Below are 23702 nucleotides of genomic sequence, written 5' to 3' on the forward strand. Positions count from 1 at the left end.
TGTTACAGTAGTAGTTAATCTTTAATTAACCTTCTTAAATTACCAGGTCATCCTAAAGTAACATTATTGCATTGATCACAGAATATTTCCCTACAACACACTCTCTTTTAAAAATAGTAAGAAATTAATTTTAATGTTTAGAATAAAATACTGCTATTCATTGCTATATAAAATGATTTATTATGAAACTACTTTAGACAAGTTAGCACACAGCATTTAAATGGCTTGAATTTTTTTTCCAAAAGTGGTGCACTAATATAAAATGAATCAGTACATAATTACCCTCATTAACAATCTCATTAAAATGCCATACTAACAGTAGCTTTGAAAGCATATACATTTTCAAGCCCCTAGGCACATCACTATTATATTTGATATTTGATATTTAATGTAAACATTGCTTCTAACTTCTATAAGCAATATCTATACTGTTCAGTAGTCTATATGTCATGAAAACATAATCATGCAAATTAGTATTTTCTGATGCATTAATATGGTTGTATTTATCTGGTATTCTACAAAATGCTTAGCTGTTGCATTTCTGCAATTTAAATAACTAATACTGCTCAGATGTTCTTGTCCCATAAAGTGAAAGCTCTTAATAGCACTATTAGTGTAATGACCATCAGAACTATATCATATATCACTAACCTCTTTGCTCTACAGCTACAAAAGGACAATATAATGTATCTTTTAGTATTAATATTTCAGCTGTCTTTATATTTGCATATTGGCAAAATTATACCTGTGACTTTTAAAAAAGCCCTTCATTTAATGATAAGGAAAGAATAATAACTTTTTTCTTTCTAAAATCACATGACAAATAATTTCTTACCAACATGACAAACTGCATTAATTATAACACAAAAACCCTAAATGTGTCTGATAAAGATGTCTTTATTAAAGGATTACTTAACAAAATGTACCAGTTCATATTGAAAATATGTATGTTGTTTGTATGCTTTGTTTCAAGTACAGATTATTTTTTACTTTCCCTGTGTTATCTTATTCATTAATGCTGTGCTTAGAGTTCAAGCAATTAATTATTACTTTATAATACCTTTATCCTGAGCCGCAGTAACATATAATATTCCAGTGCAAAAATGTTCTTATCTATTACTGTCTGTAGGTCTGTGCCTTGCTATTAACTGAAAAGTTGCTTTTTGTCATAAAGTATCTCTATGTATATATTTTGTTTATTTGTGACATATGAAAATATAATTTCTGAATAACATATTGATAATCTATTCATCATATGGTTTGATATACTTAAAAAGCTCAACTAATGAACAGTTTTTCCTTGCTCTAATAACTGTCCCATAAGCTGATGAATTCAGCAGTAATAAACAATACTTTAATGCATATAGGAATGGATATGAATTAATAAGTTTACAAAATAACCTGTCTAAATGTACTTTGTATCATTACCTTTCAAATGAATATCCAAATAGCTAACTTTTAAATTATCCAAGTTTGCTTAGGATTTTAATCAAAAGCAATTTTGAGTGGTAAAAATATATGAACCCCCCTTATTGAATTCCTGCATATAACTACATGAATAACATACCACCTATGGAAAGCATATAAAATGATACATTTATTTTGAGAGAAACAGAAAAGGATGCAAATACTTTTCTAAACAGGTAATGAATAATTTTGCATAGATTGGAACAAGTAATACACCTGTTGCACTACCTTTTAGGTACAAACAATAAGTGTCAGCAAATAAAAATACAACTTTTATAAGGATAACATGCAGCCATTCAATAAATAACTACTCATCTGCCTCTGGGAGAAGTAAATGGCCTGCTCATATGTTATTGACATAGTCTGTGAATAAATCATAAATGTCTGGTTACCCAAAATATTCTTGTTTTCATATATCATTTAACTAAAACCATACCTGTTGTATGAGTATAGTATTGAAAATGATATGTATTTTTGTACAATCTACAGCAGTACCCCACCCCCAAAATAGAATTAATTCTTGAAATGATTATGATGACCCTTTCATTAGAAAACTCCCATTATCTGTTGCATGTTTCCAGAGGAGCCAGGGAATAAAATAGTTTCACAGAACTGTCATTTTTTCAGTGTCTCCTTGTTGCTGACTTTATGTGCTAACAGATATAGATATTGTAGGATGTTTATCTGTGTAACCACTGTATTCCAAATCACATAGTTACTATAGTATCTGTTTATACTGTGTGCAATGTTATTCTGCTAGATTGGCATTAAGACTGGTTTTCTGTTGTTATTTGGATACTGGTAAAAAATAAATAAATAAAAGAAAGAAGACTTTACCTTGCTAAAAATCATGCATATCACAGATTTAATGTGTTTAAATTCACACTGAAGGTGCTGTGACTTATTATCGCATCTAATACTCAGACGGCTTTATTGCTTAATCTGCCTGTAACTTTTCCCACACATAGTTAGGTGCTACTCAGTAACTGGTAACGCTTCTAATCAACATTGCATAACCAATTTTACATGAACCTCAGGGAACAGTGCCATGTTGGTTAAGGCAGCAGAAAACTTGAATAACTTGCTTTCTGAAATAAGTGCATACTAAAAAGTTAGAGAAATTGCTCTCTTAAATACAAAATTTGGCAGTGAGAAAATAGAATGCAACATGGTAATATCAAAACAAATTTTTAGTGCCTTTGTCTGAAATCTGTGAGGGTTCTACAATGGAAATGAAAAGTAGCAGTGAGTTAGGAAGACCAAAAAAAAAAAAAATTTGAGCAGAAAATGAATTTTTCACAATCAAGCTGAAATTATGAGAAAATTTGGAAAATTAGCCTAAAACAATGAAGATTATTGGGCATTCCATTGATTTACAATCAAAATATAGTAGGTCAATGCCATCACACTGATAACATACTTACCAAAAAAAGAAAAAAAAAAACAAGTGATCACAGATGCAAAACAAATAGTTTCTCTTTGCAATCATTTAATCAAAATCCTAGCACCACCTTCAGACAAATTTGAAGTGAAGAGTGGTAGTATTAGGGAAAGAATTTTTCATAAGGTAATGTGTAGGATTAGAGGTAGAGTTAACAGTAGTGTTTGGGCTAAGATTAGGGTTAGTAGATATGAATTAGAATGGGCAGGGGGCATCACAATAGGATTCCTTAATAGATGGCGCATTTTTTATGTGTGCTCCAATGAGGCAGTAGAAAAAGGGCAAATGTGGATATCGATTTACTAGTTTTTTTATAGTTTTATCTTTAAGCATACCAAAGAGTGACAGGGGGCATAGTTCAAAGGTTCATATTCAGCTGTATTATACAAAAGACAGTAATAAATTTCCAGTGACGTCCAGTCATGCAGCAATACTACCATTGTCTCCACACACACACACACACACACACACACACACACACACACACACACACACACACACACACACACACACACACATTACTAGATATAGATATAAAATATACAGAAAGATATTTTATTTTTATATATTTCAGTGGTATTTGGATAAGCCTACTCAACATTGGTGTTCCTTTTCAGGGGCACTGTCTGGTCAGTCCCTCAAACACTGCAGGTGGCTCCCTCTATTTCTTCCAAGTAGCAAAAACCTGGACTGCAGTTCCTCCTACTATTAGAACCACTTCCATCTCAACCCAATTTTAAAAAATTACTCAAAAGTTATTTTACAGGCACATGGATTCATAGCTGTAACAGTCCAGGGCAAATAATAATACTGCTAATATTTCTCTCCTGCTCTGAAAACTAACAGTGTACCTTACTGCTCACTCCCCTCCCTTCCCATAACTTGCCCAATTTAGAAAATACCTGTCAGTCACTATCCCAACTGAGTTCTTCTTCCCTCAGTAGTTCTTATCACATCTTTCTCCATCATTTTTGCCTCCTATGTCTCCCTCTTTTCTACATCTGAACAGAAACTGAATATATAGTAATAGCCTACAGTTTAATCATCTACTCTTTACTACTTTACTGGCAGTCAGCCTGGAGATAAGTTGTAAACAAACCTTTATCTTTAAATATATGCTGTGTAGCTGTAATCCTGTAAAATTATACAAGCCATGTAAATTCTATTTATCTTATCTTCTATGTATTGTATAAAATCATCACTGTGTCTATGTTTATCCAGTGTTTATTATGTGAAGCTTTTCTCCTTGGGCCTCCACTGAAAATGGGTTTCTGCCCAGTTGGACTTTCCTGGTAAACAAATATAAAATAAGTAAATAAAGTGATTTACAAAGAATCATACAGTATACAAACAGATGAAAAAAACATGCCCTGCACCTAGACTACAGGAACCCCAGAGCCTTAATCTTCAGTACAAAGCACAGCCTCTATCATCTAGTTTAATGATAATGTTGTTTTTATTAGATAATACCTTGGCTCTTTCCACTGTTGGTTAGTTAAGTTTATATCTTTCTGTTAGGTATGAAATATTGCTCTAACCATTGAACAGGTCCCCATCACTTTGTAACATCATTTTTAAGTTTGGGTGTAAATCATTTAACTTCTCATTCAGAACATATTTTGGATGTTGATCAAACTATGTTAAAGTCATACCCAGCATTGTTTTAATCTCAGTCAGTGCCCCCCACAAAAATAAAATGTGTTCCTAAAGTTACAAAGAATGCAAGGGTAGAGCTGGATCCAATACTAGGCTGCCTAAGGCTAGTGCTGGCTTGGGGGGGTGGCTTGGCCTTTCTTTTAAAAAATAAAATATCCCATAAATAAAACAAGCTGGTACACTTCCATAAAACAGCTGGGCTTTAGGACCTTGTGGGACACATCTATAAAACAAAGACCCATAACAGAATTCTCATGACTCTTCTTAAAGAAACAAGCCCCCAAAAATTTGGAGTCCTAACATGTCCTTGTAAGAAACCACAGGGGATTTGATTTAGGACATCAGAGTGGCCAAGTGAGAAACTGTGGAAGATGCACATCTTTAGAAGAAGGGAGATGCAGAGAGCAAATGGAACATGTGTGTATGTGTGCAAATGGAGCTGCTGCAGCAGCCATTTCAGTGAGTGCAGTCTTTGTGTTTTAGAAGGGAGAGTGTGTGTGAAACAAAGATATAGCCAAGCATATCTTTAGAAGTAAGTGTGTGTGTGTGTGTGTGTGTGTGTGTGTGTGTGTGTGTGTGTGTGTGTGTGTGTGTGTGTGTGTGTGTGTGTGTGAAATGCCCCAGTTAGATGGGTTGCCTAGTTAAGTAACTTTGTTCAGAGTCAAACCCTCAACCTTATCTGCTAGCAAGTAAGTGCCTTGAACCTCCACACCAACTGCTGGTCTCCTTAATGCAATTTATTTTTATTTGTTTTTGTAAATCATCAAGGATTACAGTTTGTCAGTGTCAGTCACAGAGTTTCATAGTTGAGTTGTTCATTTTCAGAGATGCAAAAGGTAGCACACTTGCTTTTGGTACAAAAGGCTGTGAGTTCTCTTCCTACACCAGGTAGCTCAATTGCTAACACTACTGTGCAGCATAAGGGGGGGGGGGTATGCTGCAGTCCTGAGTGGGTCTTCTTTGAATAAGATGTAACATGGACAATTAACTCTTCAAGAGCAGCAGGCACTGACTTTGTAGTGGAAGCAATGAAATGGAAAATTACTTGCCAGCAATAATCTCTTCATTTGTTACCATTATCTATAGTAAGTAATCATTCAAATTTATTTAATCTTATTTATTTATTGACATTATATTTGGAAATTCCAAATGGACACGTATCCTTTTTCAGTGGAGGCCTGGAAAGAAAAGCTTCAAGGTATATTTAATGCAATCAATATTTATAATAACAACTTTTATAATGCAGTTTCAGTGAATAAATAGCATAAGAGACAGTATACTCAAAATTTTACTGATATTCAAAAACAATAAATTTACAGGTTTTGTATAGAGACTTTACATATAGAACAGTGGTGTATAAGATAGGTAGGAATAATTTAGGAAATACAATACAATGAGGTATTAGCAGAGATAAGCAAGTTTGAGAATTTATTAGAGAAGTAGTGATGGAATAGTAATTTGGTTGTGCTAATTAGAAGTTGGTATTGTAGTTTAAGAAGTGCAATAAAGTGAGGTATTAAAGGGGCTAAGCAGGCTAAGATTTAGTGCTTTAAAAGGAGGCATAAGAAAGGGATGAAGGGTGTCAGATTGATGCTGTCCTAGATGAGTTGCAGAGACAAAGCCAGGAAGCAGAGACTTATCTTTTAGTAATGGTTTGAAAAAATGAAGGTGAGTAATAGACCTCACTGATATAGGAATTTTATTCCATGTTCTCACTATACTATTGGAATACAGACTGACCCCAGCAGCCCTTTGTGGTTTGTAGATGGTCAGCAGTTGTTAAGTATTTGAACAAAGGGGACAATTTGGATGATAGTATTGGGACAGGGTGTCTAAATGCTGGGCAGGTGAATGGGGGTATTGATGATTTTATGGGTTAAGGTGAGCTGAGTATAAGATAGGTGGTGAGGAAGCTGTAGCCAGTTAAGTATTTTAGTGCTATAGAGTGGTGGGCATGGTAAGGTTTGTTGCATGTGAATCTGGTGACTTTGTTATAGCATTGTTCAAGTTTAGAACTAAGTGAGGCTTTAGGATGGCCATGTTAGGGGTTCCAATAGGACAGAGGGTAAGAGATAAGTGTTAGCTACAGATACTATGGCAGAGTCTGTAAGCAATTTCTTTACTCAGTTTAGCATTCCTAGTTTTGATCGGTTTTCTTGATGCTGTTGTGAATATATAAATCAAATTTAAGATTGTTGTTGATTGTCGTGCTACGTTTTGTATGTGGGATAAGTTCAATCATGGTATTATTTAAGGAGGACATTTTAAAGTTCTTTTTTATGGAAATGAAATTTTGAAAAAAATAAGTAATTAATTTTTTTGGGGGGGGATTTAGTAGCAGGTGATTACCCTGTTGCCAACTTTCAACACAGTTAAAGGCTTCTTTCTCTGAAGATATATTAGGCTGTTGGAAGTGTATATTGGGGTAAAATCATCAGGTACTGTATGAAGGAAGTTTGCTGAGGGGAATGTATGTAAATTGTTAGTGAATATGTTAAAAAGTAGAGGGTCAAGAATGGAGCCCTGTGGCATACCAGTATTGACAGGAAGGAAGGGAGAAAAAGTGGAAAGCCATTTAACAAACTGGTATCTATCAGTTAAGTAGTTGCTAAACCATAGTAGGGTGGGTTGTGATAGCCCAAGGGGAGACAGTTGGTAGAGGAGGGTTTGGTGAGACACTAGAGCAAAAGCTTTAGAGAGCTCAAGGAATATGGAGGAAATAAGTTTGCCTTCATCTCTGGATTTGTTAATAATATCTGTGAAAGTTAATAAGGCATTGATAGTACTATGGGTGCGTCTAAAGCCATGCTATGTCGGGGTTAGAAGCTTTTTCTGAAGAATATGTTGAAGAAGTTACTTGTGAATGCACTTATCCAGAATTTTTGACAAAGGGGATAATATTGCAATAGGTCTGAAATTGATTATATCAGGTGAGGTTCCTTCTTTATGAAAGAGGAAGATGAAGAGTTTTGTTCATAGATAAGGAATGTATAATTCCTTGATAGAGTTTTTAATTAGAAGAGAAACAGGATAGGGAATGGAAGTGGTAGGCTGCTTAAGGTATTCTGCTGGGAGATTGTGCAAAATAATTTTGTATTATACTGACAACAGTTTGAGTGGCCTTTTATGATTGAAATTTTTTATTGGTTCATATGTTTTGTTTCACTGCTTACAGGGAAAATGTTCAAAATTACACAAGTGGTGCTGTAGTAAACAGGGAATATAATTTAAATTCAAGAAGGTGAATCAAAGAACATGTGCATTCATGCATGGTCCTAAAAATGTATGCAGGAGATCCATGATTTGAAAACAACCTAAAGCTACACTTATATACCACTGGGCAGATGCATTTTCTATGAATGTGGGTTTCAGTGCACTTTCAATGAATGTGAGTCTCAAGGGCAGAGCCGTTTATTATTGCCCATGGTAAGTTTGTTTTTATTGTCAGACTGTATTGTTTTGTTTAGGAAAATGGCTGTCAGTATTTGTGCTATAAAATTTGAAATTAAAGTTTTAAATTAAATCTAAATACATGTAGTTTGTAGAAGTACAGAGGAAAATAGTACATACACTGACAGGTTTGAACAATGTTTATGGTAACTGGTGTGTGAGAGAGAAAGAGAGACAAGTAATGGAATACTGGAATGGCTGTGGTTGTGGTGGTGGGGTGCCCATTTCATTATTCTGCCTAGGGTCCAATTCAACCATGATCTGACTCTGCTCAAGGGACAGTATTTGAGTATAAACAGTGTTGCAACAAAGAGATGCTATGACTGTAATTAATCTACTTACATGAAAAAAGTGCAAAGAGTTCATGATTGCTTCCATTTGTGTATATAGTATTACATGCAATGGCAGCACTACGTGTTTGTCCCAATGGGCTGTAGTCCAAACACCAAGTTAATTTTATCTTCTGTTTCCAAAATATAGTTATGCCAGATACTGAAGCCAGCAAGGAGATGTAATATATAGCCAGATTATGTCAAACATAAGCAAAGTATGGGTCTAAGTTCCAACAACAGGTTATAACTAGACAGAAAACTAAGTAATGAGCTCAAATCTACTTTCATTAGCAAAAATAAAAATATTTAGCAGTAAGCAGTGCCCTAGGACTACCTCTGTGGTAGTTAAAATTGTAACTTAAGAGTCTTTTAAAGCCAGAGTAACCTAATACCTAGCTTTCTATGCCCATGTGGTGCTTGATTTCCCAAATATATCCCACAGCAGAATTGTGAACTCATCCTACATATTTATTAAGACCATTTGTTAGATATAAGATTGTACTGTTTAAATATGATTGTAGATTTTTATATAACTAATTACTGTTAGTGTACCACTCAAGCATCAGCAGAGTATTCGATCAAACTGTAGTACTGTATTCCCCTATATGTGATGAAGTCTTTCTTTCTGGAGCAGCTGATTGCAATGGGCACAAAAGTATCTGCTGTGTAGTATCTGGTCCCAAAAATAGCTTTGTGATAAAGGGGTCAATAAAATGTCAATAAAATGATAGAGCACAGCAGATGCACATTATACATTTTGTGCTACTGGTTTTTATTATCAGTCATTTGTTATTGTTATACCTGGCTTTCTTATCTAAAATTCTAACTTCTAACCACTTGAAGTGTTTCTATTGCTTTTTCATGGCAGGTTCGTTTACTTGGAGTGGTGTCACAGGGACAGCCCACACTGGTCATCATGGAACTGATGACAAGAGGAGATTTAAAAAGCTTTCTGAGATCCCTCAGAGAAGATTCTGATGTAAGTACAATGCCGAAAATGCTCCCTGACTGCTTCTATCCTCTTTAAAAATATCCTGAATTACCAGATTGTCAAAGCAAGATGCTATTTTTTTTCAGGGGGGGGGGGGTGTTGGATGCACTGTGCCCCAAGATGGGGAGATTGGTTTTATTTGCTTTTCATCTTGTCTTTTGATGCAGTCTGTGGTTCCAAAATTACTGTATTAGAAACTGATTTTATACCAATGAGTAATCATTGCCTGAGGTATACTTTCTCTTATGAACTGTTCTGTTTCTCTGTCTCTCTCTCTCTCTTTCTGTGTGGTGCAAATAACTTAAAATCTTATATGCATGTGAAGATATTAAATCAGGATTATCTTTCTGTATATATGTAGACATGTCTTTTTTCATATTGTTTCATATTACCAAAGGAGTAATCTAGTTTTACACAGTGAAACAGTGACATGGTGGTGGTCTTCAGCTAAATTGTTTTTCTCTTCTTTCGGTAAGAACAATCCTGGCCTTCCTGCACCCACACTGAAGGACATGATTCACATGGCGGGAGAGATTGCTGATGGCATGGCCTACCTCAATGCCAAAAAATTTGTCCACCGGGATCTAGCAGCCCGCAACTGTATGGTATCCGAAGATTTCACTGTAAAAATAGGAGGTCAGTATTTGTCTATGCATTTGAGTTACAAAACAAATGTCTAATAAAAGCTAAGTTGGAAATGAAGTAAAAGAATAAACCAAACAAAGGAAGAAGGTCAACCTACTCTAAGTAAAGATGAGAGTTTAAAAAAAAAGATAAGACTAAACTTTAAAGGATGAGTTGTGCAGTTTGTTGAAATCTGATTATGGTTTGGGGGAAATATGGAGGAGATTCAGGTTTACCTCCAATACTCAAGCTGTTTGCTCTTATTTTTAAAGGTAGTGCAATCTATCAAGCCTACATTAAAGACAGGATTAAAACAAGACATTGACATTTCATAGAATCAGAGAAAATACAAGGCAAATGGATCATATGGCCATTTACACCTAGCTAGTACACAGCATTAAACCTCATCTCACTTCAGCAAGGAGTGATAGGCAAGTCATACCTGCAGGGAATTTGTGAACACCAATCCAGTTGTTTAACTTTTTAAAAGGAAGATAATGTGTCACATTGCTTGATCTGGAGTGAACATTTTTCCTAGAAGGGGCAGTCATTATGGGATGAACCTGTCTCTCCACTATGATTTGTTTATCTGCTGAAGCAGGTTCATTTCTCTGGTCCTAGTGTTCACTGGACTGTTTGATTTATGGAGATATAAGAGGTTTTAGACTGATGGTTCATTAATGGCCCAAAGAGCAAGGCACCAGATTGCCCTAAGGAGGTTATTAAACACCGAGTACAAGGACAGAGCCTCCAGCATCTCCTGGTAGCTAAGGCCTTTTAGGTCCATGGTCTTTTTGTTAAGAATCTCTGGGGCTCTTCGACTGCCTTATATGTCTGGTAAGAGACATCCCAAAGGGGGCACATAATTCCATGATGGGCCTGATCAATGCAGAATACAGGAGTAATGATTTCTTTGGATCTAGAGGAGATACCCTTTGCAATCAGCTGCTCTCGATAGAAGGATTTCTTCATCACATATAAGGCAATACAATACTACAGTTTGATCAACCTCAAAGATTTAGTGTAGGATTAATGTCTTGTAGGGGTGGGAGTTTGATGAGTTTTACTCTAAACTAGCCATGTTTGATCAAAATGGTGATGTCTATGGAATCAAATCAGATGGGAAGAAATCTCACCATTACTTGCATTTTTATTATTGTAGACATGAAAAAAAGTTATAGATTTCTTTTGCAACATGGTTTGTATTCTTTACAATGCTTGACTGTGAGCTGCTTTGTGATCTCCTGGCTGGATTTAGGGTTAGGGTAATGGTTAGCACACATGGTTAGCAGACAAGAGTAAGCTGGGGGGTTGCCTGGTGTCTAGAGGTTCCCCTCACAGCCTGATTCTCATACTCTTTGAAGTACTGTTACAGCATGAGAGTAATACCCCTGGTGTCAAGTGTTCCTCCACCACCCTGACTTCCGTACTGCCTTATGTGCCATTAGGGCATAGGAGTAATATCTGTGGTGTTTTGTGTTACCCCCTCCCGATTCCTGTACTGGTTTAAGTGCAGTTATGGCACAGGTCTGTACATGTCATCACTGGTGACTAGTATTACCCCCTTCTCTTTTGTTGCTGAGTAACCCCTGCTGGCTAGTGGTTGTCCTACCCAATGTTGTTGAATCTACCATTAGTCCGGGGTGTATAGATGTATGACAGCCAGACCAACACACACACAGCCCCTATCTACCCAATCATACTCACACTCTTGTTTATTCATCCATTCACATACGCACGCAGACACCTACCTGACCCCTTACTAACTCTACTCCCACTACCTCCCAGGCAGATCCACACTCACACACCTCTCACATACGGTCACCCATACACATCGTAACTTCCCTGATCCTCACTGTACCACGATCTCCATTCACAAGGCGGAACTTGGAATAGTGAATTAAGCTTTACTTTCATTGTTATGATTTTGTATTATTCCACTTCAGCATCGTGAAACTTTCAAACATACTTTCGTTGATGCGTTGTTCGAGAACAAGCCTTTGAAATTTTTAATATATGTACATGTTTGAAGATGTGGAGCCCTCCAACATCAGGAAGTGTAGGACCTTGCACCCCTGGCAAAAAACAAGTTAAAGGAGAAAACAATTTTCAACAGTCATTGTTCTCCTGTTTTTTCATACTTCTTTCATAATTCTAGGGCTCACACTTACAAGTCTTGGAATTAAAAAAGGAGCCTAGAAAATGTGGGCCATGTTATTGTTGCTTGACTCTCCTTATTGTCCTAAGTGAGGTCCGCAAGGTTTATTACTAGTCCACACTCCTGTTCAGCACTTGTATGCTCGATACCAAGAAAGGCATAAGGTCTAGAAAGGTAGTGTATGCCACTAGTGAAAGGGAAAAATGCTGGATCAGACAACTAATTTTGAATATCTTCAGGCACATCTCCATAATCCAAAGAAAGCATATCAAACAGAGGCTAGCATGAACCATTGATAAGTGTGATCCTTCATCTAGGGGCTCTAACCTACCTTTTCACATTTGCTTATCAACAAATGAAGAGGACAAGGACATGGATATTCTAACAGATCACAATTCAGACCACTCTGAGCAATGTAGTTTAAATGAACAAAGCACAGAATGCTATATCCAGAGTCATCTCCTTGCAGTCTAACCAAATGAGCTGTATATTTTATCATAATAAGACTCTGCATCTGCAGTCACGGCGTTTGATGAATTCAGTCTGATCTTGTCTTAAGGAAGTGTTATGGGGGATGCAGACAAGGGAAACCTGGTAAATGTGGTATGTCTTGCCTTCAGCAAAGCATTTTAATCTGCATCTCATAAGCAATTATTATTTATTTAATATTTGTTTACCAGGAAAGGCCGACTTGGAACTAGCCAATTTTCAGCAGAGGCCCGGGAAGAAATGTTCCAGATACATGTCTTTGTGATGTAGGGGAAAACCGGAGCACCCAGTGGAAACCCATATGAATGCAGGGAGGGCATGCAGACTCTGCACAGATGTCACCCCAGCTGAGAATTGAACTAGCAAAGCTTTTGCTGTAAGGTGACAATGTTAACCGCTGCACCACTGCACCATCCAAATCCAATTACTCTTGAAATGAAACAGAACAGGGTGAGATTAAAGCTTATGAGGTGAGTTGATATAGGTTGTGGCAGAGGGACAGATGGACACAGATCTGGTGATAAAGTACAGTAGGGACTCAGGATGTTTGAGGTTAATTAGTCAAAATGTTTGACCACATTACTGAGTAAAACACTAACTAAACTAACTAAACTAAACATTCTTTACTCAGAAAAAATATTGATAGGTCAGGACTGAAAAATAATGGGAAAAGTTCCATTGCATAAAGGATTAGTCAAGGAAAGAGCTGTTAAAGTATGTCCTTGTAGTATTCCTTCCACCCCCTTTCTCCAGTTGCTTGTGAAATTCCTAAATGCTAATTCTCTTGTATGTCTGCAGCAAGATCACTTCAATTTGCAGAACTTCTACCAGCCCATTATGGTCAATTTCCATCTCCGGATCACTGCTGATGTAGTCAAAGGGAGCCTTATGTATCTAGCACCATGCCCTAAAATAAAGGGATTCCTTCAGAAATATGGAACATTTCAAGGGTAGCTGCATGTGAGAAACTTTTTGTGAAAAATAATTTGAAACATAACAGTAGGAAGGAAAAGTATTGTTTAAGACAAGAATAGCAACACCATTGGAAATGCAATTCCATTTTTGCTGGTGTGCTGTTGTGCAACAACGTTTTGGAAAAGTTTAGAAAGGAAGTGGAAAAACAGGGATGCAAGACTTATGAAGAATTAGCTTCGGACATTTACAAAGCGGACAATGGGGAATTATAGATGAGATAATTCAGATTATATAATCAGTTGTAGAATATATATTTTGACAAATTATTGTGCAGATTTACATTGAATTTTTTTGACCAAAGAGTATAAAATATTATATGTCAACTACAGAAGAAACTGATACTTTTGTTAGAGCATATTATGTAGGGCAGGTGGTAAAATAGGGTTTTTCATCTTGTGAGTAAGGTGGAATCCCTTGCAAAGCAGTAATTTCATCCAGCTGCTGTTTGTTTTATAAAGATCATAACCAGGACACATTTGTCTGGCACAATCTGTTGCCAAAAAGAGAAATTGAGATTTAGACTTTCTAGAAGGGGTAGGCGACTGCCAGGAAACTGAAGCCAACGCATTCCTCATATGTTCATAATTAGTTAGGATAAACTTTAACACGTGAACCTGACTGGTCAGAATTCTAAAAATTGAAGTTTTAAAAGCATACACGTTTTTCTCAAATATATCAAATGCTTTACCATTGCTAGGAAAAGGATTAGCAATGCAAATACATTAGTGTAAGAAAATATTTTTGCATCCCTGATAAAAAATACAATATAATGGGTAAATACAATTGTAATTCTAAAGGGGTCGTTTACCTCAGTACTTGCATTTTATGTAATGCTTTTTATGTAGGTAAAACTGAGAGGCCCCTTAAGAATAGAATTTATGAACATCTATATGCTATAGGGAAGTCTAATTTAAATAATGCTTTAGCCAAACATATTAATTCTAATCCTAATCACAAATTTGAATTTACTGTTATTGATAAAGTACATGAAAATGTCAGAGGTGGGACTTTTTCACTTAAATTAGATGAAAAAGAATTGATGTGGCAGCTAAAACTGAATGCCATGACCTTCCCTGGCTTAAATGACCCCATTTCTATTGGTAGTGTTTTAAAAATGAAGGCACTTATGAGATAATAATTCTCATTTATTGTTGTCTTTATTTATATATATATATATATATATATATATATATATATATATATATATATATATATATATATATATATATATTATAACTATGAACTATACTTGGAGCTTATTTATATATGTTTATTAATAGGTATGTAGCTGTGAATTATTCATTTTAGTACTAATAGATGTATATATGTGTTTGATTTCTTTTATATATATATATATATATATATATATATATATGTTAACATTTTTATGTACTGTCTTTTTAAATGTTCTGTCTGTTTAATTAATTATTATAGTGATGTTAATCATGAGTCCTTATTTAAGGAGGTTATCTTTGTAATTGTATTGTCTGATGAAGTTTGCCTATGCTGAGTAAACGAAAGCGCTTACAAAACCTATCTGTGACTTGGGTGTTTTTCTTCAAATTTGTTTTTCTGCATTTGTTGGTTTGAGTTTCGTTTAAGGTTTGTGTTAAATGGATTAATCACTAAAGAATTAAATCCAATTAAAAAACCACTAAATAGACACCTCAAGTAATTACCTTTGTATACTCATGGTGACAGTCATTTATGCATGCTCAGCGTGGGTCAGCCAAGATATTCAGTTCATATCTCTTTGTCATTTTTTTCTTTTAAGTAAGGAAATATTCTTTACTCAAAAGAATAAGTAAATAAATGCCTGCAGCTGTAGTTTCCCTATCTAAAGTGCCATACCTTTCCAATCAATGCTTTATCATGATTCAGTGGGATGGCAATGAATAGAAAGCACACATACATTACAAATGTATCTGGACAGTTGTGTACAATATTTAATTGCCATTTTGAAGGACAACAGCAGGTTACAGTAACTGGTGGAAAATCTCTTTATTTCTATTTTGATTTTTTGACAGGGAACAAGATATTGGGTGGTAGCTGTGTTGTGAATGAAAGCTTTCTTCATTTGCTCAAATTAAAATCTGTCATTATGGGCTAGTGTGTATTTATGTGAGATAAATTTGAATATCTACTCTCTCTTTCTCTCTTGTTTAATATGCTGACAAGCAACCATATTGGGGGGTATATGCACTTTGATGAAAGTAACTCACACTCTTGATTTGATCAGCTTAAAATCCTGCATTAGGGGCTAGTATGTAACTGTGTGAAAGTAAATAAAATATTTATTCACTTTTTTGGGGGAAGGCTAGCTCTGCTGTGCTGTGGAAGAAGGCAAGTTGCCTTCTTTATCTGATCAATTTCAAGTCTGGCATTAAGGACTAGTATGTACTTTTGTGAAATAAATTGAAATATGTACTCTCCCTATCTGTTTTTAATATGCTTGCATGCACGCAGATGAAAGGTAGCTGTGTTGCAGATGAAAGCAACTTGTCCTCTTCCTTTTCCCAGTTTAAAGTCTGGCATTTGGGACTAGTGTGCATTTGTGTGAAATAAACTGTAACATTTACTCTTTTTTAATATGCTGGCAGGCAACCAGCTGTCAAGGCTAGCTATGATATGGATGAAAGTAATATTCCCTCTTCATTTGCTCTGTCTAAATTCTGGCATTATGGGCTACCTTGCATTTGTGTGAAATAAATTGGAATGTTGATACTCTGACTAATCATTGTCAAGGACAGTTTCAAGTTTATATACATAGAGAATGTCCTTGTCTTTGCCTAATATTTTTGTCTGAAACATACCTTTATGTTGTTTGCCCAGCTTACAGTTTGGCTAGAGATGACTAGTGCATATTTGTGTAACATAAACCAGAATATTTACTCTCTGGGTGCTGCTTTTATGTAATCAAGTTGAAACTTTTCCAGATTTTGAAGAACTTCTGTGAGTTTATCTCATATTTTGGTCAGTGCTTCACAGAATGTGTGAATTTCTGGCAAACTTAATAACAATACTGATATAAATAGGAATACTGTTTTACCTTTTTCATTTTTTTCCTGCTGGATGCATTATTTATTTTTTATTTGTTGTGCTTTACTTAGTGGTTGACAATTGTAGTCACTAAATGGATGAAGAGGTTGGTCATGGATGAAAGCAATTCACCCTCTCGTGGTGTGCTTAGCTTCTATTCTGGTTTTATATGACTAGTGTATATAATATGAAATAAGTAAGAATATAATCATTGGGTACTGTTTATGTGAAATCAAGTTGAAACTGCTCTTGATTTTGCAGTGTCCCTGACATTGCCTCATATATTTAGCCTGAGCCAAAATATATTTTTCCTGACAAATCATTGTGGACTGCAGAAACTAAATATGGGGACTGGATGTGTATGTAAGCAACTTACCTTGCCATCATTTACTCATCTTACACAAAGTCAAAACTGTCCCTCATTTTTCAGAATGTACCTGACATTACCTTAGTTTGATCTGTTCCTCATGAAATGTGTGGTTTTCTGGCAAATCAGTGAGGACTATAGTCATTAAATAATGGCAGACATTTCTGTTTCATACTTCTTATCCCTCAGAAAATGCATATAGAAGTAAAAAGTCTTATCATAGCAACATTCTCAGTACATAAGAGCAGTATTTAAAGTCTGTCTCTGAACTAGGTCATGTGTCTCTTATTATTTTTGACTTAATCTCTTATTCTAGTCAGATGAGGTATACACAAAATGTCTATAATTGCTGGTGGGGATGGTTTGTGGATGAAAGTAACTTCTTGTCTTCTGCTCAGTTAATCATTTGTCTCAATTTTACTAATGAGCATTTGTGTGAAACAAGTTGAAATACTTACTGACTGGCTACTATGTAAAGCAAAGTTGAAATCACATAGATCATAATTGTACAATCATTTGAAAATGTCTCTGATATTGCCTCATATTTTTGTTTTTTCCACTTAAAATCTGGGGTTTTTGGAAAATTGTTGAGAAAAGCAGTTACTAAATAATGATACACATTTGAGTTTTGGATGTCATGCTGTTCAGAAAATGCATCCTAAAGACAACACTTTTATACTATCAATTTTAAGTATATAACAGCAGTATTTAAAACCTATCACCAAATCTGTGTTTTATTTTCACTTTGGCCTGATTCTTGCTCTAAAGGGTTGAGAAGCATCATTTCCTACCAAAATCAGATGAGAATTTCATGGTAAAGAGACTAAATCTGTTGAATGCGTATAGTGGTGTCTGTGGAAAAAAGAAACATTCTTTCTGCACATTTAATAAGCTTGAACAACTTGGCTGTGCATGGCTGGTTTGCTTTTATGTGAAATAAGTTGGAATACTTGGCTATATAAGCTTGTGTGAAAAGAACCTGAAATATACGATTGGTTCCATAATAATAATTTTACCACAATCACACTTCTGAAGTATACACAGTCAACAGTGGAGCTATAAGTATGTGGACTGCCTGTGGATGACATTAGCTTGCAGTGCTGTTATGATCGAGTTATACAGTTGGTAGTCCTGTCTTACAGGGTTAGTGTGCTTTTGTATAAAGCAGGTTGGAACACTTTACTCTGGCCATTTTTTTTATCTCAAATGGACATTTGAGGTGTACATAGTCAAGTGACTATTACTGATGGGTATGGACACTATTATATTATTATGACAGCACTATGAATGCACTTAAATCACGAAAATTTAAAAGACAAAATATGGGCATTTATGCATGGTACCCCCATGGTATGAAAACAACCCAGAACCCAAAGAACTCTTAATCTGCCACTGGGTCTATGAGCTATGTATGGTCACTTTATTCCGGTTGTTTAAGATAGTCTGTGTAGTTCTATATAAGGATATTTGGCTGTCTATTATGTAGCAAAATAAATGTACAAGTGCTCTATATTTAAAATCATTGATCATATCAGTACATTAATGAGTCTCTATTAAGAGTGACTGATCTGCAACTCGTTACTAATTAGCCCTTGCATGCTAAAGATAATAATTAGCAATTTATTTACACTGGTGGCTATATCCTTTAGTATACTATCCTACATGGTGATTTATTTATGTCTTTCTTACTGGTAAGCACCTGTCTTCTGGTAAACTTCATTGGAATGATTGCTTTTCAGTTGATATAGCTGTTATAATGTTATGCCATTTTTCTCTATACTCGGCCAAGTAATAGGTGATTATGTTTTACAGATCTGGGTGGGCACTGACTATGTTGGACTGTGATAAAGTCCTTTACCTACTTATTATTATTGTATCTGGTTACCATGTTCTTGTTTAGTTTGTTTTCTATTTATAAATTGCTACTATGTTTTGATATTCTTAAGTGTAAGCATCAAAAAACTTATATATATATATATATATATATATATATATATATATATATATATATATATATACATACATATGCTGTAAAGGACTAAATATTTATTGACAAAAATGTAGATGATAATTTTTCTGTGTGTGGTTTGACAATGATATCTCTGAGAACTGGTAGACATGTTTAATATATATAGCAATGAGGGCTCAAAGTTTGAGGGTTATTGGCCTAATTTGGTTGTGAATGAATTAGCCTATGTGGATTGAGTAGTGCTCTGCCAGCCTTCTGAACTGAACTGTTGTATGAATACATTTGGTTTTGTTAGTGTTGTTAGCTTACCTAGTTACTTTTTTTCCCTATTTTTCTCTGAGTTTCTCTTGATTATGAGGGATGATGGGTTTATTAGAATATTGTTTATTCTTTACAGCTTGTGAGTGGTTTAGGTCTGAGATTAGCTGGAGTTGTTTGGAATGTGCTCACTTAAGAGTTCACGTTTTTTTTTTGTCAGTGTCTCATGAATAGTTTTAAAGGAAGTGATGGTGTTAGGTATGGTCATTATTTCTTTTTGGCAGACTATTGCAATTTACTTCAACATTTGAGTTTACATGTTTCTTACAGGTGAATCTTTCAATGTTCTGAATGCAGCTATGTATTCATTCTTTATTTAATATTGTTGACTAGAAAACTATTATGCATTTTCTTCTCTTAGAGCTTAGATCATGGCTGAAAAGGGTCAATAGGCCAGTCTACTTACCTGGGGAACAAATGGTAAATAAATAAATAATAAATATTCATTTTTGTACTGCATTTTAAGAGTTCTATTTCCCATTTTTGTATAGATTGCATGTACATAGTTGAGATACTGTAAGTTGGAATCTAAGTGAAATTTAAATGTAGGATAAAACAAAATTACTTTGCTAGCTGGCTTTTAAAAATTGTACAAACAAGAAACCCATATGCAAAGTGAGGGTACAATAAGAATAGGCTAGAAATGGATCAACAATATCTTTGCTGCTGGAGATAGTAGTAATCATACAGGTAAGGCAACAGTTATAGTCTCTGAATGTGGTTATAAAAAATATTTCTGGAGTTAACGGCAGATTTGTCATGGCACTGGTAAAATTTCTGCCTACAAGACAGGAATATTTTAATTCTAATAAAGGTAGCCTTATTATTTGTCTCTGGCCAGATGATCGATGCTCAGAACATCAAATGTGAGAGATTGCTGATACCCTGTCATAACAGCAGATTTGGATAAAGTAAGAAGTTGAGTCTTGCTTTGCCATTACTTTCTGTGTCTTCTATGAGTTTGCTACGTTTTGGAGTTGTTACATATATAGTTTGAAGATGTGAGGGCTTATCTATGAAGAAGAGGCAGAGGTGTAGGGAAACTTCTCCCCTGCAAAAAAGTTATTTGGACTTGAGTGGAGTTATTTTGACTTGTAACTTTTCAAGGTTTTATATGTTTTGGCTTTGAATAGTCACATACTAATTAACTGGGATGGGATTATCCATAGTAGACCCCGTAATAAGGTTCAATTCTTTGATACTGGACAGTCCTCCCAGTCCCATTGCATCATCTCATTATACTAAGTACGGTGTGATCTGTTGTGAAGGTTCAATCCTACAGCTTCTTAACCTTGACTTATCTTCTGTCACCTCAATTTCTCTTTTAAAAAAAAAAAAAAAATATATATATATATATATATATATATATATATATATATATATATATATATAGTGCCTCTTCGTACTTCATTTTACTGCTTGCACTTAGGTGTTCAACTGCATTTAGCTTGCGGCATTTGTTACTGCTTGTTGGTAGCCTGATTAAATAGATGAGAGTATTCTACTGAATTGCTGCTTTATTTGAGCAGTTTTTTTACTGTTGTGATTGTGAGCTAATATATCACATTTGCACTGTTTTAAAGCAATTTACTGATTAACTGCGTTTCGTTACTGCTTACCTGCATTTCTTTGCTATTTACTGCAATTCATTACAACTGCATTCCATTATTGACTGTATTTTTTCATACTGTGAGTTCTGTTTTTGTTTGTAAGTGGTTAATCTGTGTTTTTTGTGAGTTTTACTGTGTTTTTAACCCTTAAATTGAGTAGCATAGTCTGGATACAAGTTTGCTGCATCCAGAGCTGTTTGTTTTTGCCTTCTGTGTTTCTGGCAGCCATCTTGTGTTTGACTTCTGTGTTTCTGGCAGCCATCTTGTGTTGGTAAGGGCCTATTTTCTCTGCTAGTGAGAGTAGCAGGGCTGCCTGGACTTTGTCTGACACAAGCTGATTGATTAAGAAAGCACAGGCTAGCAGGACTGGCTAGATTTCTGTGTTACTAGAATCTTCTATTTTTTTGTGGTATTTAAACCCTATGTTTGAGCTGGTTTGGGCTTGTTTGCACGTCACACACCACAGCTGCACTGTTTCTAACCCATTGCAAGGTATTCCAGCTACAAATATTCCCTTAGTAACACTTGTGTGATCACCTAGTAGTACTCCTCTTAGACCTTCCACCTTTTACCCCCTTAGCTCTCTCTGGCCTTTCAACCTCAGATTCTGACAAATATGGATGGACAATTTCCTATGGTTTCTCCTGCCATTCTGGTTGATATGAGCATCCTGAGACAGTGTAGCAACTATCTCATGTACATGGGCAATCCTGTGCTACTACCACCTAGGAACGCAATTTGTGAGAAATGCAATTACATTAAGAACCTAGAGCCTATGCTCTCTCCCTCACAAGCCAGTATATCAGGCACTGAGAAAGTTGCCATTACAAACACCACACCTCAGACATGACCCACACCTACACAAAACCCACCCGCATATGCACAGGTCCTCAACAAAAACACACCCAAACAAAAGAGACCTCCAAGCCAAAAACACATGCAAACTCCACTGCCCACTACACCACACACCACACACCACACATAGTCTACCCACCTGTGTCTCACAGCCACTAAGGCTTAAATAAACCTAACATATTAATCATAAGAGGCTTCATTGTGAGACACACAGATGTGCCCCTCACCACACCAGATAAGGAGAAAGTCATGCTTAGTTGTTTGCCAGATGCCAGAATCAGACATATCACCCAAGCACTCAAGTCTCTCAACAACAGGTACTGTTATGACTCTGTCATAGTCCATGTTAGTGTGAATGACTTGAGATGTACCTCCCTGGACTATATGAAGAGAGACATGATTGAGCTCATTGAATATGTGTCCCAGGCAGGTATGTTCCTAGCCTTAAGCGGCATTCTACCGTCATTCCGAATGATGCCTCAATACAAAGAGAAAATGATTGACTTTAACAATTGGCTTAGTTTTTGGTGTCATTTCAAGGGGATCCAGTACCTGACAGCCTGGGAAGACTTGATAGTCAAACCACAATGCTTTGCCAGAAATGGTATGCATCTGTGTTTCTTGGGCTTCGGGCTTTTGGCAAAGGCTATATAATATTCCATTTTTTATTTATTTAAATTAGTATTTAATATTAAACTTAATAGTGCCTTTTTTAGGCAATGCCATGAGAGCAAAACTAGCAAAATGAAAATTTCATCAAAATGGAAATTAAAGGTCATGCTGCTAAATGCTAGGAGTCTAAACATGAAACTGCACTCATTGCAAGCATTCTTAATCCTGGAAGATGCTGACATTTGTTCAGTCACAGAAACCTTATTCAGAGCTGTGGATAGCAGCCTAGCCATACCAGATTACTTATCCTATCATACACTCAAACTCCAAGCTGTGGGCAGCAAAGCAAAAAGAAGTGGAGTTTCAATATATATTAAAGACATACACACCTCCAGGCTGGTCAAACAGTATGACGCATGGGAGACACTCCAGGTGCAGTTAACCATTGACAAGATCGCTATTCAAATCATAGCTAGCTACAGGCCCCAACTTTGACTCAAGATGCCCACTCCACCTATATGGACCTCTTCGAATCTGTCAAGATTTAACCCTTTACCCTGCTCCTGAGTGACTTTAACTATCCAGCCATGTATTGGAAGAACTAGTCTTGTCAAAGCACAAATGCAAATGCCTTGGACCAGCTGCTTGACACCCCCATAAGTAGTGATAATATCTTGGACTTGGTATTAACCAGCATAAGTAACCACTGCAGCACTTTCGAAGTCACCATCTCCCCTGCCCCTGGAGCTATGGTCAAACAAAAACATTTCTCCAGAGCTGATTACAACCTCCTGAGTGTAGGTATACATGATTTCACAGCCCCCTCCCCCTCCATAGGAACGGGCACATATGTTCAAACCTAAACAAAAATACTATACAAGCATTTATATAGCTGCATGGAATTAGGAATACCTGACAGGACAAAATCATCCTTCACAAGGAAGAGAAAACCTGTCTGGTGGACATCTGCAATAAATAAGCTGTATAATAAAAGGAAAGAATTGCTGTCCAGGACCAAGGAGGAGCAGTTGCCTAACTGAAATCAATCTCTCCTTAGTGTGAACAAGCAAATAAGAGCACTAGTGAAATCCTCCAAAGCAAACTTCAAGTCCAAACTGGCCACATCTACTAAAAACAATTATAAATAAGGCCTTCTTTACATATGTCTGCAATCTATAATGAAGCACTCAGATCTACTCAGAACTGATGGTCAAGGACACCATATGCACAAACATCGTAGATATAGCCAATCTGATGGCAGACAGTTTCACTGAAAACTTCACCCCTCTGTCCCCCCATCAGTAAATCAGGACATCCCCAGCACCTGCCTCCCTTCCCCTTGTCTCTAG

The 23702-nt window shown here is 35.9% G+C and overlaps 1 protein-coding gene across 1 annotated transcript in view; it reads left to right on the forward strand.

The window, feature by feature from the left end:
- Positions 1-23702, forward strand: part of INSRR (insulin receptor related receptor) — a 467004-nt gene that overhangs the window by 417311 nt on the left and 25991 nt on the right. Inside the window, exons 18-19 of the mRNA XM_044079802.1 lie at positions 9215-9325; positions 9814-9973. Of these exons, the coding sequence (XP_043935737.1) occupies positions 9215-9325; positions 9814-9973 (271 nt within the window). The remainder of the gene's footprint in view (positions 1-9214; positions 9326-9813; positions 9974-23702) is intronic.

Source organism: Protopterus annectens, chromosome 8.part0, assembly GCF_019279795.1.
Source record: "Protopterus annectens isolate FY-2018-M chromosome 8.part0, PAN1.0, whole genome shotgun sequence".
NCBI lineage: Eukaryota > Metazoa > Chordata > Ceratodontiformes > Protopteridae > Protopterus > Protopterus annectens.